The sequence below is a fragment of the Prionailurus viverrinus genome, chromosome X, assembly GCF_022837055.1.
Source record: "Prionailurus viverrinus isolate Anna chromosome X, UM_Priviv_1.0, whole genome shotgun sequence".
Classification (NCBI taxonomy): domain Eukaryota; kingdom Metazoa; phylum Chordata; class Mammalia; order Carnivora; family Felidae; genus Prionailurus; species Prionailurus viverrinus.
The window spans coordinates 14,952,619-14,966,131 of NC_062579.1; the positions used below are offsets into that span (position 1 = coordinate 14,952,619).

Consider the following 13,513-nt stretch of genomic DNA (forward strand, 5'->3'; position numbering starts at 1 on the left):
GCATTTTTCACTCTAAGTACAGACTTCATTCATGTTATTGTCACTATTGTTACTACCCTCCAGCCATCTCTCGCCCACAGGAACACACCTGGAGCGGAACAAGCGGTTCTCCTCTCCTGGCAGCGACGGACAGCGTGCATCACGGGGAGCTGCGTTGGACAGGACCCCGCGTAGGACTGGGCCTGTGGGAGGGGCTTTAGGGGAGTGTTTAAGGAAGCCAGGTGATCTCTGGATTGGATGCTGGCTGGAAGTGAGGGATTTCCACGGTAGGGGGTCTTCATGCATCTTCCTGAGAAGCAGGGAAGACCAGAGAAAGGCTGTGATGGGTAAAGGAGCAGCAGTCACTCCTATTGGCCAGGATTCAGGGATGTGTGGAGACTGTTGTGGTTTGGACAAGGTTCACTTGTTCTCCGTGTTCGGACAGGATTACAGAGTGGTCTTGTTTTTGTCTTGTCCCATCCTAGTCACAGAGTGGCCTTGTCTGATGTTGGTGTTCTGAGGAATTATTTATGTTCATCGGAAGATGGCCCGGGCCAGTTCCCATATGGCAGGGGCTGCTTTTCTGTGTCAGACTTCACTTTCAGCCAAGAGCAGACAAGGTCAGGCCAGAGGATATGAATCCCTGATATCCACATTTTCACCATCGCCAAGATTTTGATTAGGAGGTTGTTTCAAGAGTGTAGGCAGTGGGGGGCTTGGGTGGCTTAGTCGGTTAAGCGTCTGACTCTTGATTTCAGCTCAGGTCATGGTCTCACGGTTGGCGAGTTGGAGCTCTGTGAATTCGTGGGGCTCTGCGCTGGTGGCTTGGAGCCTGCTTGGGATTCTCTCTTACCCTATCTCTCTGCCCCTCCCCCACTCGTGTATGTGCGAAGTCTGTCTCTCCCTCAAAAATGAATAAATAAACATTAAAAAAAAGGGTGCAGACAGTAGTTTGGTAAATTTCTCCTGCTTTTCTGTTGCAGGATATGTTGCTGAATTATCTGGTGTGACAAAAGCTGCACAGGATACATTGGTCAATTGTAACACAAACAATTCCCACAAACAAAGTGATTATTCATCCTGTAGCAGGATTTATCCTGGCCTCCAAGCCAGGGGCCTAGCTTATAAAACCCAGACAATGAGAACACATTCCAGAATCCAAATAGGTACTCACAGCCCAGTTGGAGACGTTTAAAGAGGCCTCAAAACCTTGGTTCCTGTTCATGACCTACCTTTAATAATCTTGCCAGGATTCTGTCATTGGTAGGTAATACACTACATTGTGAGCATCTTTACAATAACTCTTAAAATTACCTCAACAAAACGGCTCCATTTCAAGGCCCATTTATCTCTGATGTTGCGCTAACGTCGTGAAGCATTGTTGTTAAACTCCACGTTTGTTACAGCTATCTGATGAGCTAATGGCAAAGCAACTCAAGGAATTTCATTTCTATTTCACACCTTGCACAAGCAAGGTGAGGCACTTACACTGGCCACTGCTGCCTGCACCACAGGACACAAGCTGCTGAGCAGGACTGGCTACATAATTTGCAGGCTCAGTGCAAAAGGAAAACACGGGGCCCCTTGTTCAAAATTACTAAGAATTTCAAGAAAGTGAGAGCAGAGAAACCAAGTGCAGGGCCCTTCTGAGCATGAGGCCCTGTGCCAACGCATAGGTTACATGCCCTAGAGGCCCACCCTGCCACTGACTGGCAAGCGGCCCACTTGAGACCTTTGGAGTCCTACTGTTCCTGCAGTGTGACAAGGGACAACTGTATCCCCCTGACTTGACTCCAGAGGAGTGGCAAGAACTGGAGAATATCCCAGGATGAAAGCAGGAACTGCAGACTAAGCTGTAGAGACTGAAGGGTGAGACAACAGAATAGCTCGTGAAATTGAGAACCTGGGATCCCAGAAGAAAGGAAAACACGCAGAGCAGCAAACAGGTGGCTGTGGGTGGGAAAAGGTAAATGCAAGTGGTAAAAAGGAAATCTAGTTCTTAATGGGATAGTTTGTAAAGATCACTTATGAAGACACTGCCCAGTTCCTTGTAGAAAGGTGAAGGACTCAGGAAAATAGCCACTAGGGACTGCTTGCAGGAGAGGGAAGTTTAATACCTAGGTTCTTCCTGCTTTTACGGTGGTACATGAGTTCACTGATTTAAACTTTGTCCTGCTTTTACAGCAATTCCTGTGGAGCTTCCGGACGCCCAGAGACTCACAGAAGACTGATGGGATGATGGAGTCATCTGCCTAGTAATACTGTCAGTGGAATAAAGGAGGGCTTCAGTGCGCAGAAATTGATGTTCTCTCCTTTGCCACATCGTGTTGAACACCAGCTATAAGCCCCAACTCAAAGACAAGCCCACAACGGAAAGGTTCACTGCCTCGAACAGAGGCATCCGAAATGGAGCAACTCTGAAATCTGTAATTAAATCAACATTAACAGCCTTATCCTCCGACTTGCTTCTCCACCATTCCCATTTTTCATGCAAACGCAGGTAACTTAAATACCCAAGAGATTTCTCTTTGGTTCTGAAATGCAAACCGACCCTTGCTAATAATAATGGCAATAATTCTAATGGGTTTAACTGTAATATTCGAAGAGTTAAGGAAAAAGCGGCAGTACTTTTAGACTACAGGGTGGATACTAGCGCTTGATTTTCTGGACTTGGCCAGGAAATAAGAGGGGCCCTGGCTTGGGGGATGGTCTGGGGGAAGTGTAGGGGGTGGGCCCCCCGGAAGTCGTGCTGCGCTGTTCAAACCTAAGGTGACCTAACGGATGGCGGGAGCGCCCGCCCGATCTTCGGCGCGGGAGCGGCCATTGGTGACGCACGCCGGGGAGCACGGCGCCCACGTTTCCACCATTACATTAGCGAGGCCCCACACCCTGCGCTCTAAGTTCGGGGCTGCGGGCGTCCTCGCTTCCTCCCTCCCGGAGGCGGGCCCGACCCCGCCCCCGCGCCCCGGATCGCTCCCGGCGGTCCCTCCCACCTCCTACCCTCGGCCTCCCGGGCGCGGCGCACTCCCCGCCGGCCGCAGCCTGACACGCCGCACGGCCCCCCAGTCTCCCGTGGCCGCCTCCCCCAGGCATGGCACAGGGCCTCGCCTCACTATGGCAGCAGCACGGCACAGCACGCTCGACTTCATGCTCGGCGCCAAAGGTGAGGGCGCGCGGCCGCCACCTGCCCGGCCCCGGCGCGGCCGCCCCCGCCGGGCCGGGGCCAGCGGGGACCAGGCGGGGCGCGCGCCGCGGGCCGAACAATGCGGATGGCCCGCGCGGCCCCGGCGTCTCTCCCGCTGCCGCGCCGAGCGCGCTGAGGGGCCGCGTGGACCGGCGACCCGGCGGAGGCCGCGCTCCTGGTCGCACCGCGCTCGGTCCCCGCTGCAGCGTGGGGCCCGGAGGGGCCCCTTCCCCGCACCCCTCCGCCGGCGGCGCCGCCGCCCTTCGAGGCCCGGGTCGCCCACCCGCGCCCCACGCGGGCGTGGTCGCCGCTGCGAGGGTCCCCTTTGCGCCGCGTGGCTCGGGAGAACACCCCCCACGTCCGCGGGCCCCCGTTGGGGTGGCGGTGTAGGGGCGGGGGGGGGCGTGCGCCGCGCGGGGCCGCCCGCGTGACCTTTTCCTGTTCTCGGAGGCGGGTAAATTCCCTGCACCCCGGGGCGCGGGGTCCCCTCGTGGGAGCCGCGCGGCGCTTGCAGAATTCTTTAGCAGACTGCGTAGGAGACGGGTCCCGCGGAAAGAGACGGGGCGGGGGGGGGGGGGGGACGGGAGGGGAAACGATGATTCTTGCTGGGGGGGCGGGCGGCGAGATCTGGGCGCGGGAATTATAACTCCCCCAATCGAGGAGGCTTGGAACACAGAGCCGGCCACAACAGAGAGCTGGAAAGTTGGAGCTGTGTGTAGGAATTAGGAAGGGGAAGGGTATTTTGCATGGTTTCTCTAGGTGCTTCTCGTGTGTGTTGAGGGGGGGAGGGGTAGGACTGCCAGCCTTTTTTTCTGGTGGCTTTTAAACCTTTAGGCGCTGCAGACTTGAATCAGCGCTTCCCGTACATTCCATTTGTAGCGTCTCATCCGTATCTCGCCTTTTCACCGTTTTCCTCAAATTGGATGGAGCAACCTTTTCGGCTCCCACTTAAAACCTTGACTTTCTCACTTTCTCTTTCCTTGAAATTTTGAGTACTCACTTTGCGTTTCTCTCCCCCAAGTTTAAAGGCTTTCCAAAGGCAAAGATTTAATTAAAAAACAAAAAAACCTTTCAGGGTTAGAAGCAAGACCTAGGTTTGCATCTTTCTTGATTGACTCTGCATGTGAATTTGGTCTCAGCCTTTCCGAGTATTCCCTTCCCGATGGTTAAGAAAAAAAAAGTGGGGGAGGACGGTGCACACTTTATAGAGCTTAATGTTAAGGCAGTTGCTGCAAAACATACAAGGTTGTTAAGTAATGTCAGTGTATTCGGGTGGTTGGGAAGTGACTTGGAGAAAACAAAGCATTTTTTAGTTCCCGCATTTCTTAGTTGAGGGTATAGAGAAGGGATACAAATGAGAGAATCAGGAGATAAAATGGTGATTGGGACCTGCAGCTAGTGTGGGGTATGAGATAGCTAAGGTTTTGTTGAGTGATTGACCTGCCAATTTTAGGGATTAGTGGTTACTGAAGGTTCTTGCATACTCAGTTTAGAGGTGATGTATGAGCTTGAGGCCTGAGGAAGAAATGGTGGTTCAGGGTCATCCAGTTGCTAAGAGGTGAGTCTAGGAAGTGTCCTTGGTAGTAAGCATTTGTGAACACTCAACTGTACTTACTGAGCATGGTTTTTCTAGGCTTTAAGAACGGTAATCTCAGGAGGAGGCTGGAAGATTATGGCATTCTCTCCATCTGTGTCCTTGCCTGAAGCCTTAAACAGCTTTCAGCTTCATTCAAGTGTTCTATGTTGAAATGATGGCTTACAATGGGCATCTGTGTTCCGTTGTGAAAGTGGGGGGAAACCTTCACCCTATGAAGAAAATGAAAGAGAAATTTATTATTTTTTTTATGTAGGCTCCACACCCAACATGGGGTTTGAACTCATGACCCTGAGATTAAGAGTCACGTGTTCTACTGACTGAGCCAGCCAGGCGCCCCAAGCAAGAGAACTTTAACACTTGGGGTTGATACTGGCTAGAGAGGGAGAGAACCATAGACCTAGAACATAGGCCCTTATCACAGTTTAGAAGGGAGCTGGAGAAACTGGAAGGTTCTGAGCTGGCAAGGTGTGTAAGTGGCATCTAATTAAAGAAAAAAAAATCCTAGCCAATTATCCTTAATTCTCAATCTGTTGGTCTTAAAGTTGAGAAAGTTTTGTGTTTTTTTTTTTTAAGTTTATTTGTTTATTTTGAGAGAGAGAGCTCATGTGTGCACATGCGAATTGGGTAGGGACAGAGAGAGGGAGAGAGAATCTCAAGCAGGCTCTGGCTGTCAGCCTCGGGGCCCGATGCAGGACTCAAACTCATGGTTCTTGAGATCATGATCTGAGCCGAAATCAAGAGTCAGACACTAAAAATGACTGAGCCACCTAGGCACCCCAAAGATGAAAAAATTTTGTTGGCAAGCTGAAGAAAATTCTAGGAAGAAATACTAAAGAGGGAGGTGTGTATGTATGCATCTTTGTTAGTTCTTGAGTCCCTACAAAAGTGTTCTGGGAGTAAGAAAACTCTGATTCTTATTGTATTCCCCCATCACTTGATTTGGGGGGAGACCTGTCACCCTTGCTGCCTGTAGGTGTATACACATGGAAAATAAGGGGATTTGGCTAGAGTAGGATCTTATAAGTTCTTATTTTCATAATTTATGTTTATTTATTTTTTAGAAAGAGAGAGCGCAAACTGGGGAGGGGCAGAGAGAGAAGGAGACAGAGAAAATCCCAATCATGTTCCACCCTGTCAGTGCAGAGCCTGATGCCAGGCTCGAACTCAAAAATGGTGAGATCATGACCTGAGCTGAAATCAAGAGTTGGCCACTTAACCAACTAAGGCACCCAGGCACCCCCGTTCTACTTTTCATTTAGGGGCACTAGGTGAGAAATCTACCACCTGTGTGTGACGTCGCCAAAAACATTTATTTTAATTGATAATGAGTCAAAAGGCCTTAGTCTTGGCATGGTGAGTACTGGATGTGACTCAGGGGTGAGTCAAATGCCTGTGGAGCCTGGATTCATGTTCTTTTTCCCATTTGTCAGTAATCCTTCCTAATGCTCGAGTTCCATGATGTGATTTTAATGGAATTAAACTTGAACCACTTAGTTATTACATTGCGATTCCATATAACTTAAGAGTGCAAGCCAGCTGGTACCCAGCAGCCACTGGGCCACTAAGGACAATTATAGGTTGGGCCTGGTGGTGCCTCTTTAGTGTTGTGGCTGATGACATAACTCAGGAAATTTTAATTTTTGCTAAAAACAAAACTTCATTTTTGGTCATCTTGTCAGTAAAGTATTGGACTCTTGAACCCAGAAAATATTTTATGATTTCTCAGCTGAGGCGAACAAGAACCAACATGTCCCATGTTTGTATGGTTTAAGCATCTCTGGGCTGGCGGAGGACACATGGTTTTTGTTCCTAGTCATAGATGCTAGGCAGCATCTGAGAAGAGCTCCACCCTCTTCCCTGATGAGGGTCAAAGGCACAAAATAAGAACCCCTACCGTGGTACACATGGCCTCTGCCTGCCCCGTTAGAGCCAACAGTCTTCTAGCTGGCTGGTCAGCCCTCAGGTCTAGCAGTTCCATGCCTCATTTCTTCCCCTGAGCTGGGAGTGTCTTTGAAGGCAGGCCCCAATGTCTGTATCCTGGACACAATTCTGGTACATCCTAGATGTTTAGTAAGTGTTAAATGGACCCGATTGATGTTATGGTAAAGATTGAAAGCTAGTTCAAGTACCCTAGGGGAAAACAAGGCACACATTATGGGTCCTGAGTAAAGAAACCTGTCTGATGCTGTTATGTTCATGTTTGGACCGCTGGTCTCTATATAGGGACCAAAAGTGACTTGTGTTAATCCAATTCAGAAATTAGTTTTATAACAAAGATGTTGTTTAGTAAATTAAGAACAGAAGGCCGCTTGGGGATTATAGGCTTGGCCAAAAAGGTTTAGGGTAGGGGTTCTTCTTTTGTGCCTTTGACCTTCATCAGGGAAGACTGTGGAGCTCTTCTCAGAGTAAGAATTTGCTATATATTTTTTTTAAGGTTTATTTATTTAAGCCCCCTCTACACCCATCGTGGGGCTGGAACTCATGACGCTGAGATGAAGAGTCTCATGCCTTTCTGAGCCAGCCAGGCGCCCCCTCAGTAAGAATTGTAAATGCATAAAGTAACCTAATTACTTTAAAATACAATTTTCAAAATAAAAAAAATCCCACATATGTAGCATAGTAATATATGCTTCTTCAGCAGCATACTAAATAACAGTATCTAGCATCAGGCCTAATAACTTCCATAATTTCGAGGTAGAGCTGAGAAAGTCGGTATTTCAACTGTGATGTAAGAAAAAGCTGTAATGATTTTATTGGTGACAATAGCCCAGTATAGTTGATAGGTGGTTTTACAAGCATAATTGAAGAAAATGCTCAATTTCAACTAGTGTAAATGAGGATGCATATTTTTTCTCATCTAAGTTAACAGACCCCCTGAATTTTATCTACTGGCCCCTGGGGAGTCCAAAAGCTCCCTGGTTCAGAGCCCCTACAAGCTGGAGAGAAAGGAGACTGTCTTTTCTGTGTAGTTTCTTTTAGGCAGAGTAGGTTTCCACTCAAGGCCAGAGCTGTAAGCAGATATCCCTGGTTCCTCTTCAAGACAGACACCCTTTGAAAACATAAAAGCCAGTATTTATTAGTTGCCTCCTGGGCTAAGCATTGCCCTAAGCGCATTACACGTTATTTTACGTAATCCTCACTACAACCCTGTGGTAGGTCCTGTTACCCCATTTTAAAGATGAATAAATAGGCCCATTGAAGTTTTTCACCTTATAAATGTGGTAGCTGGGATTGAAAGCTTTGTCTATTTGATTCCAAGGCCTTTGTTAATTCCACAACTGCGAAGCCTCTTAGTTTGAGGCTGTGATTCCCAACCCTGTCTCCCCCCACCCCCGTGCTTTCCTGGGGGCATTTGGCAGTATCTGGGGTCATATTTGGTTATCGTGAGTGGGGAGGCCAGGGACGCATGCTCAACACCCTACGATGCACTGGACAGCATCCCTCCCGCCCCCAACATTGACACCCCAAGACATCAGTGGTGCTGGGGTAGAGAATCCCCGAAGTAAATTTTTAGCTAGGTCATTGCTGTAATCCAGGTGACTGATCTGGTTCTTTTTGGAAGTCTCCATTATACACACATGAGTAGTTCTAGAGGGAGGGAGGGTGTTACCTTCCTCCAAGGTTTGCCCTGGGGTTGGTTCAGAGCAGAGGGCTTGGCCAGCATTTCCTACGCAGCTGAGCCCATTGGCTTCTGGTGATCTTCGCTCCTTGATTTCCTGAACCTTCCATCCATTCTTGGAGCTCCCACTCTTTCCTTGTATTTGTTAAGTTGCTTTCAGGTAGAAGCATATCGTCTTTGTGTGGTTGAAACCCCAAAAAATCCAGTTTTGATTGCTACTATTTATTGTTCAAGAGGAGAAAACTTTCCCCTTTGTCTCATCATTATCATTCCTCTTATCCTATCACACTTTATCTACCATTGTGATAACAACACCCCCGCCCCCTCAACACCGGCTTTAACAATGAAGCCTTGAGGGGGCTGATGACTGGGAAGAGGGGAGTGCCTGCTTGGGTCCTTTTCTAGATTGGCCAAATCATGGTCTGGGCTGGGGGGGAGTTTCTGGAATTTGCATTTTTAGCCAGCTTCCTTCCACTAATTCTGATGCTAATTACGTACAAGAACCACTATAATAGGATCCTCATTAAAACAAAAAACTCTTGTATCAGGAACCTGGGGCATCCCCCAATCTCAGGCACCAATCAGCCAGTTAAATCCTGTGCATTCTACCTGCTACACCCAATTCCTTGCTCAGCCATTTTCCCAGCTACACTTCTTGGCCACATTCTCCCAGTTTGTCTCCATTTTGGGGACGGGCTTGATCGCCAGAAACTCAACAGATTCCTTGTCCCGTTTCTCATTTAAAAAGCCTCCAGTGTGTCCTCATCTCCTTGTGGCTAAAGGCGGAACTCCGTATCATCCCTCAGTTCTCCATTTCTACTCAGTTCTCCCTCCCCCAACACACATTTGAGTCTCATGCTCCCTGTGCTTCCAAGTAGCTGGGAGGCACCCACACTAGGAATTGAACAGCTCTGGGTGAGGTATTTTTTGCCCCTTAGGTATTCTTTCAACTTGAATGTTGTTTGCAAATGTTTTATGGACTGTTTGGGGGAGGTCTCTGGAATCTCTCTTCCTTTGGCACACTCTTTGTTTTTTTTAAACTCTTTTTACCCCAACTCTGCAAAGATTCTTAATTGCACTAATGAAGCTGTATTTGACTCCAGGCTGAGTAATTGCACATTGCTGGGAATTAGTTTTGTGAGCTTGCCATTAAAAAATTGTATAAACCATAATGAATCTTTTTAGAGTGTAGTTCCAAAGTTACACCCATTTTTTTTAACCTGTAGAGGTAGTGTATGGTAAAATTACTTTGTGCTTTATCTCAAGAAGCCTCATCTAGTTATTTGGTGGTTCTCTATCATAATTTTAAGTGCTGTGGAAGGGATAACACCTGTTTAAGAAATTGACTCCATAATCCAGGCATTAGGAACAATCTCCACTCCACCTAATGAGAGGTGCATTTTCAAGTACTCTGAAGTCCTGCGTGTGACATTTGTTAAGGATAGCATTTTCCAACTTAGTAACCAACAGTGGACACTTTGTGTTTTTTTGAAGGGGGAAAGCTGATTTTAAGTTGGCTAAAATTAAGATAGAAAATGTATGCATCATGTATGGCAAAAACTTAATATTTTTAACAAACAACAAACCAAAGGTCTTATGACTAGACACTAGTATACCGTTAAATAAAATCATATTTGGGTAATATAGAAAAAAACATACAAGTGACGGGGCGCCTGGGTGGCGCAGTCGGTTAAGCGTCCGACTTCAGCCAGGTCACGATCTCGCGGTCCGTGAGTTCGAGCCCTGCGTCGGGCTCTGGGCTGATGGCTCAGAGCCTGGAGCCTGTTTCCAATTCTGTGTCTCCCTCTCTCTCTGCCCCTCCCCCGTTCATGCTCTGTCTCTCTCTGTCCCCAAAATAAATAAACGTTGAAAAAAAAAATTAAAAACAAAAACAAAAAACATACAAGTGGCATAGAAGTATACATGATGGTGTTCAACCCAACAAGGAGAGAAGCAAATAAAAATAGAATGTTCTTTTTAACTTCCCAGATTGGAAACTGAAAAAAACTTAAGATATTAATTGATATTTACGTTAATTGATATTTAGGGGCACCTGGGTAGCTCAGTTGGTTGAATGTCCGACTCTGGATTCAGCTCAAGTCACGGTCACAGGGTTGTGGGATCGAGCCCTGTGTTGGGCCCTGTGCTGAGTGTGGAGCCTGCTTGAGATCTCTCTCTTCCTTTACCCCTCTCCCCTGCTCTTCCCTGTTCCTGCTTCTCACTTTCTCTAAAATATATTAAATGAGCATAAGAAATTCGTCTAAACATAATGGAAGGTTTTGCAGTGCATGAGTTAGCAGCTTGGAAATCTTTGCATCTAAATATAATGAAATGGGCTGTATTTGAATGGTCACACAGGACTTTGGTTCTTTGTTGGGAGATGGACAGAACAAAGTGCTGTGGTCTCATAGCTTTGAAAAGTTAGAGCTTTTGGTGTCAGGCTCCGTACCTGGGTAGGATTTGGAATTATGGGCTTTGTCGTTTGAGTTGAGACCAACGCGGTCATACTAATCCTTGGCAGGTAAGGATTGGTTAGAAAGTTCCTGGATTGTGGCTGGGCATCTGTTTAAAAACGTGTTCAGTGAAGCTGTTTCTGAGTTTAGTATCTGGAGTCCCACACATTCCAAGCGTTTTAATCCGCCATCTCACTGCACTTGTAACCCAAGCCTGCTGGTGTGTGCTGCCACTCCAACCACCATTTCATGGTAGTTTACTTACAGGCTCAGTTCTTTTTGAAGAGTCGGGAAACCTCCTCAATTGAATCTTTAAACCGAGTATGTAAACCATGGCACAAATGCTCTTTGAAACCCTTACAACTAGGCACTTCTCCAGACCCCAGGAAAAACAACTCGGGGGCCCTAAATTGTGGTGGGCCTGGATTTCATTAAATTGATACTGTCATCTGAGCTCTGGAAGGAGCCACTGAACTAGTGGCCATGCTTGCGATCAATTGCATTTATATGCCAAGCAGTACACCCAAAAGGAGCTGGGAAGAACTGGTAGCATGTTCCAGAAGACCCTCTGGGTTAGTTTCACATGCACCTTAATTTCTCCCTCTGCTTGAAGGCGCTAATGATACCAAAATCCCACACACTGTGTTGTTGGGTGGGATGTCCAATAAAATGTTTGGAAGAGTGTCAAATGATACATAAAACACCTAACACTAATTGCAATACTGAGTACTTTGAAATTGTGCCAGTGGATAAAGATGTTCAGTTATAAAGACCTGTGAATTTAACTTACTGAAAGAGAAGCAAGTTCTGCTGGCAAAAGAAGAGGCAGGAAGTAAAGCATTGGCATGTGATTTGAAGGTTGGTCTTTATTTAAAGGAGCTCTTTAAGTTAAAGCAGAATTTTTAAGGAACACTCTTGAGTTTTAAGATATGACATGTGTTTGTGTTGCATGACTCCATTTCCTTAGAATGGACATTTCTCCAGTGAGAATCCTGAAAAATTTCTAGGACCTGTTGTATCTAATATTTATTTATTTTTGAGAGAGAGAGAGACAGAGAGACACAGAGTGTGGGTAGGGGAGGGACAGAGAGAGAGGGAGACACAGAATCCGAAACATGCTCCAGGCTCTGAGCTGTCAGCACAGAGCCCAGTGCAGGGCTGGAACCCACAAACTGAGAGATCATGACCTGAGCTGAAGTCTGTCGCTTAACTGAGCCACCCAGGCGCCAAAGACATTGTTGTGTTTAAGACCTGTCAGCTCACACAGCTCACCAGCTCACGCTTCTGCTCAGGTCATGATCTCACGGTTCTTGGGATCCAGCCGTGCATTGGGCTCTGCATGGGATCCAGCCGCGCAATGGGCTCTGTGCTGACAGCATGGAGCCTGCTTGGGATTCTTACTTTCTGGGATTCTCACTCGTTTCTGTCTCTCTGCCCCATCTGCTCTCTTTCTCTCAAAAAAAAAAAAAAAAAAAAAACCAAAAAAAAAAACAAAAAAAACTGCACGACTGATATGCTAATGGACATTCTTAATTTCTAGAGGTGAATATATAAGTATCTGAAACTTGGTACAGGGTGGAATGCTTTTTTTAATTATTGATGTATGATATTAGTTTCATATGTACAATGTTTTGATTTTATATTTATGCATTGTGAAATGATCAAGACCATAGGTCTAGGTAACATCCATTACCATACATAGTTAACAAATTTTTTTGTGATGAGAACTTTCAAGATCTGCCCTCAGCAACTTTCAACTATATAATGCAGTGTTAACTAGAGTTACCATGCTGTGCATTACATCTCCATAACTTTTTAAGCATTTTGTGAATATTAAATTGTTAATAGAGCTCTTGTGTTTTTTTCTTTGATAAAGGATCTGGCTTTACTTGAAGAAACTGCAGGAGCTGTTCACGTAATGGTTTATGTGTTTGTCTTTTTACATAATTTTTTTGTTTTGAAAATTATTTGCTCATTTTAGCCTATGTGCAAGATATGTAGGGAAATATAAAGAGGGGAACCCAGATCTATAATACTATTAGAAGTAGATAACCACTGTTGATGATTTGCTATATGGAACAAATTACTTATTCTTGTCACAACTATAATTGAGGAAAGACAACACGATGTTGTGATTAAAAGCACTGGATTTTGGACTCAAAACTCACTGAATTTGAATCCTGGATCTATAACTTACTAGCTGTGTGACCTCAGGCAAGTTCTTGATCTCTCTGTGCCTTACTAAGCTGGCATTAATAGCATTCAGTCTTGCCATTAAGTACAATGCTAGCTTTAGGTTTTTTACACTCTTTGCCAAGTTGTGGAAGTTCCCCTCTGTTACTGCCTTTTTGTGTGTGTGTTTTTGATGTATCATTTTCTTTTTTTTTTTTTTAATGTTCATTTATTTTTGAGATAGAGACACAGCATGAGCAGGGAAGGGGCAGAGAGAGAGGGAGACACAGAAGCGGAAGCAGGCTCCAGGCTCCAGGCTCCAGGCTCCGAGCTGTCAGCACAGAGCCCGACGCGGGGCTCGAACTCACGAACTGTGAGATCGTGACCTGAGCCGAAGTCGGACGCTTAACCGACTGAGCCACCCAGGCGCCCCTGTGTGTGTGTTTTTATTTTGAATGGATGTTGGATTTTGTCAGATACTTTGTCTGCATCAATTAATAATGTGATTT

The 13,513-nt window shown here is 46.3% G+C and overlaps 1 protein-coding gene across 2 annotated transcripts in view; it reads left to right on the plus strand.

Annotated features, from left to right (window-relative positions):
• Positions 1–2,181: 2,181 nt before the first annotated feature.
• The window catches only part of SMS (spermine synthase), a 54,346-nt gene continuing 43,014 nt past the window's right edge, over positions 2,182–13,513 (plus strand). Inside the window, exon 1 of one of the 2 annotated variants that reach the window (XM_047844782.1) lies at positions 2,182–2,479. Coding sequence is in view for 1 of the 2 variants with exons in the window: in XM_047844781.1 (XP_047700737.1) it covers positions 3,094–3,142 (49 nt within the window). In the remaining variant the exon portion in view is untranslated. Of the gene's footprint in view, positions 2,480–2,784; positions 3,143–13,513 lie in introns of those variants that run through there. The other variant, XM_047844781.1, reaches the window with a different exon arrangement.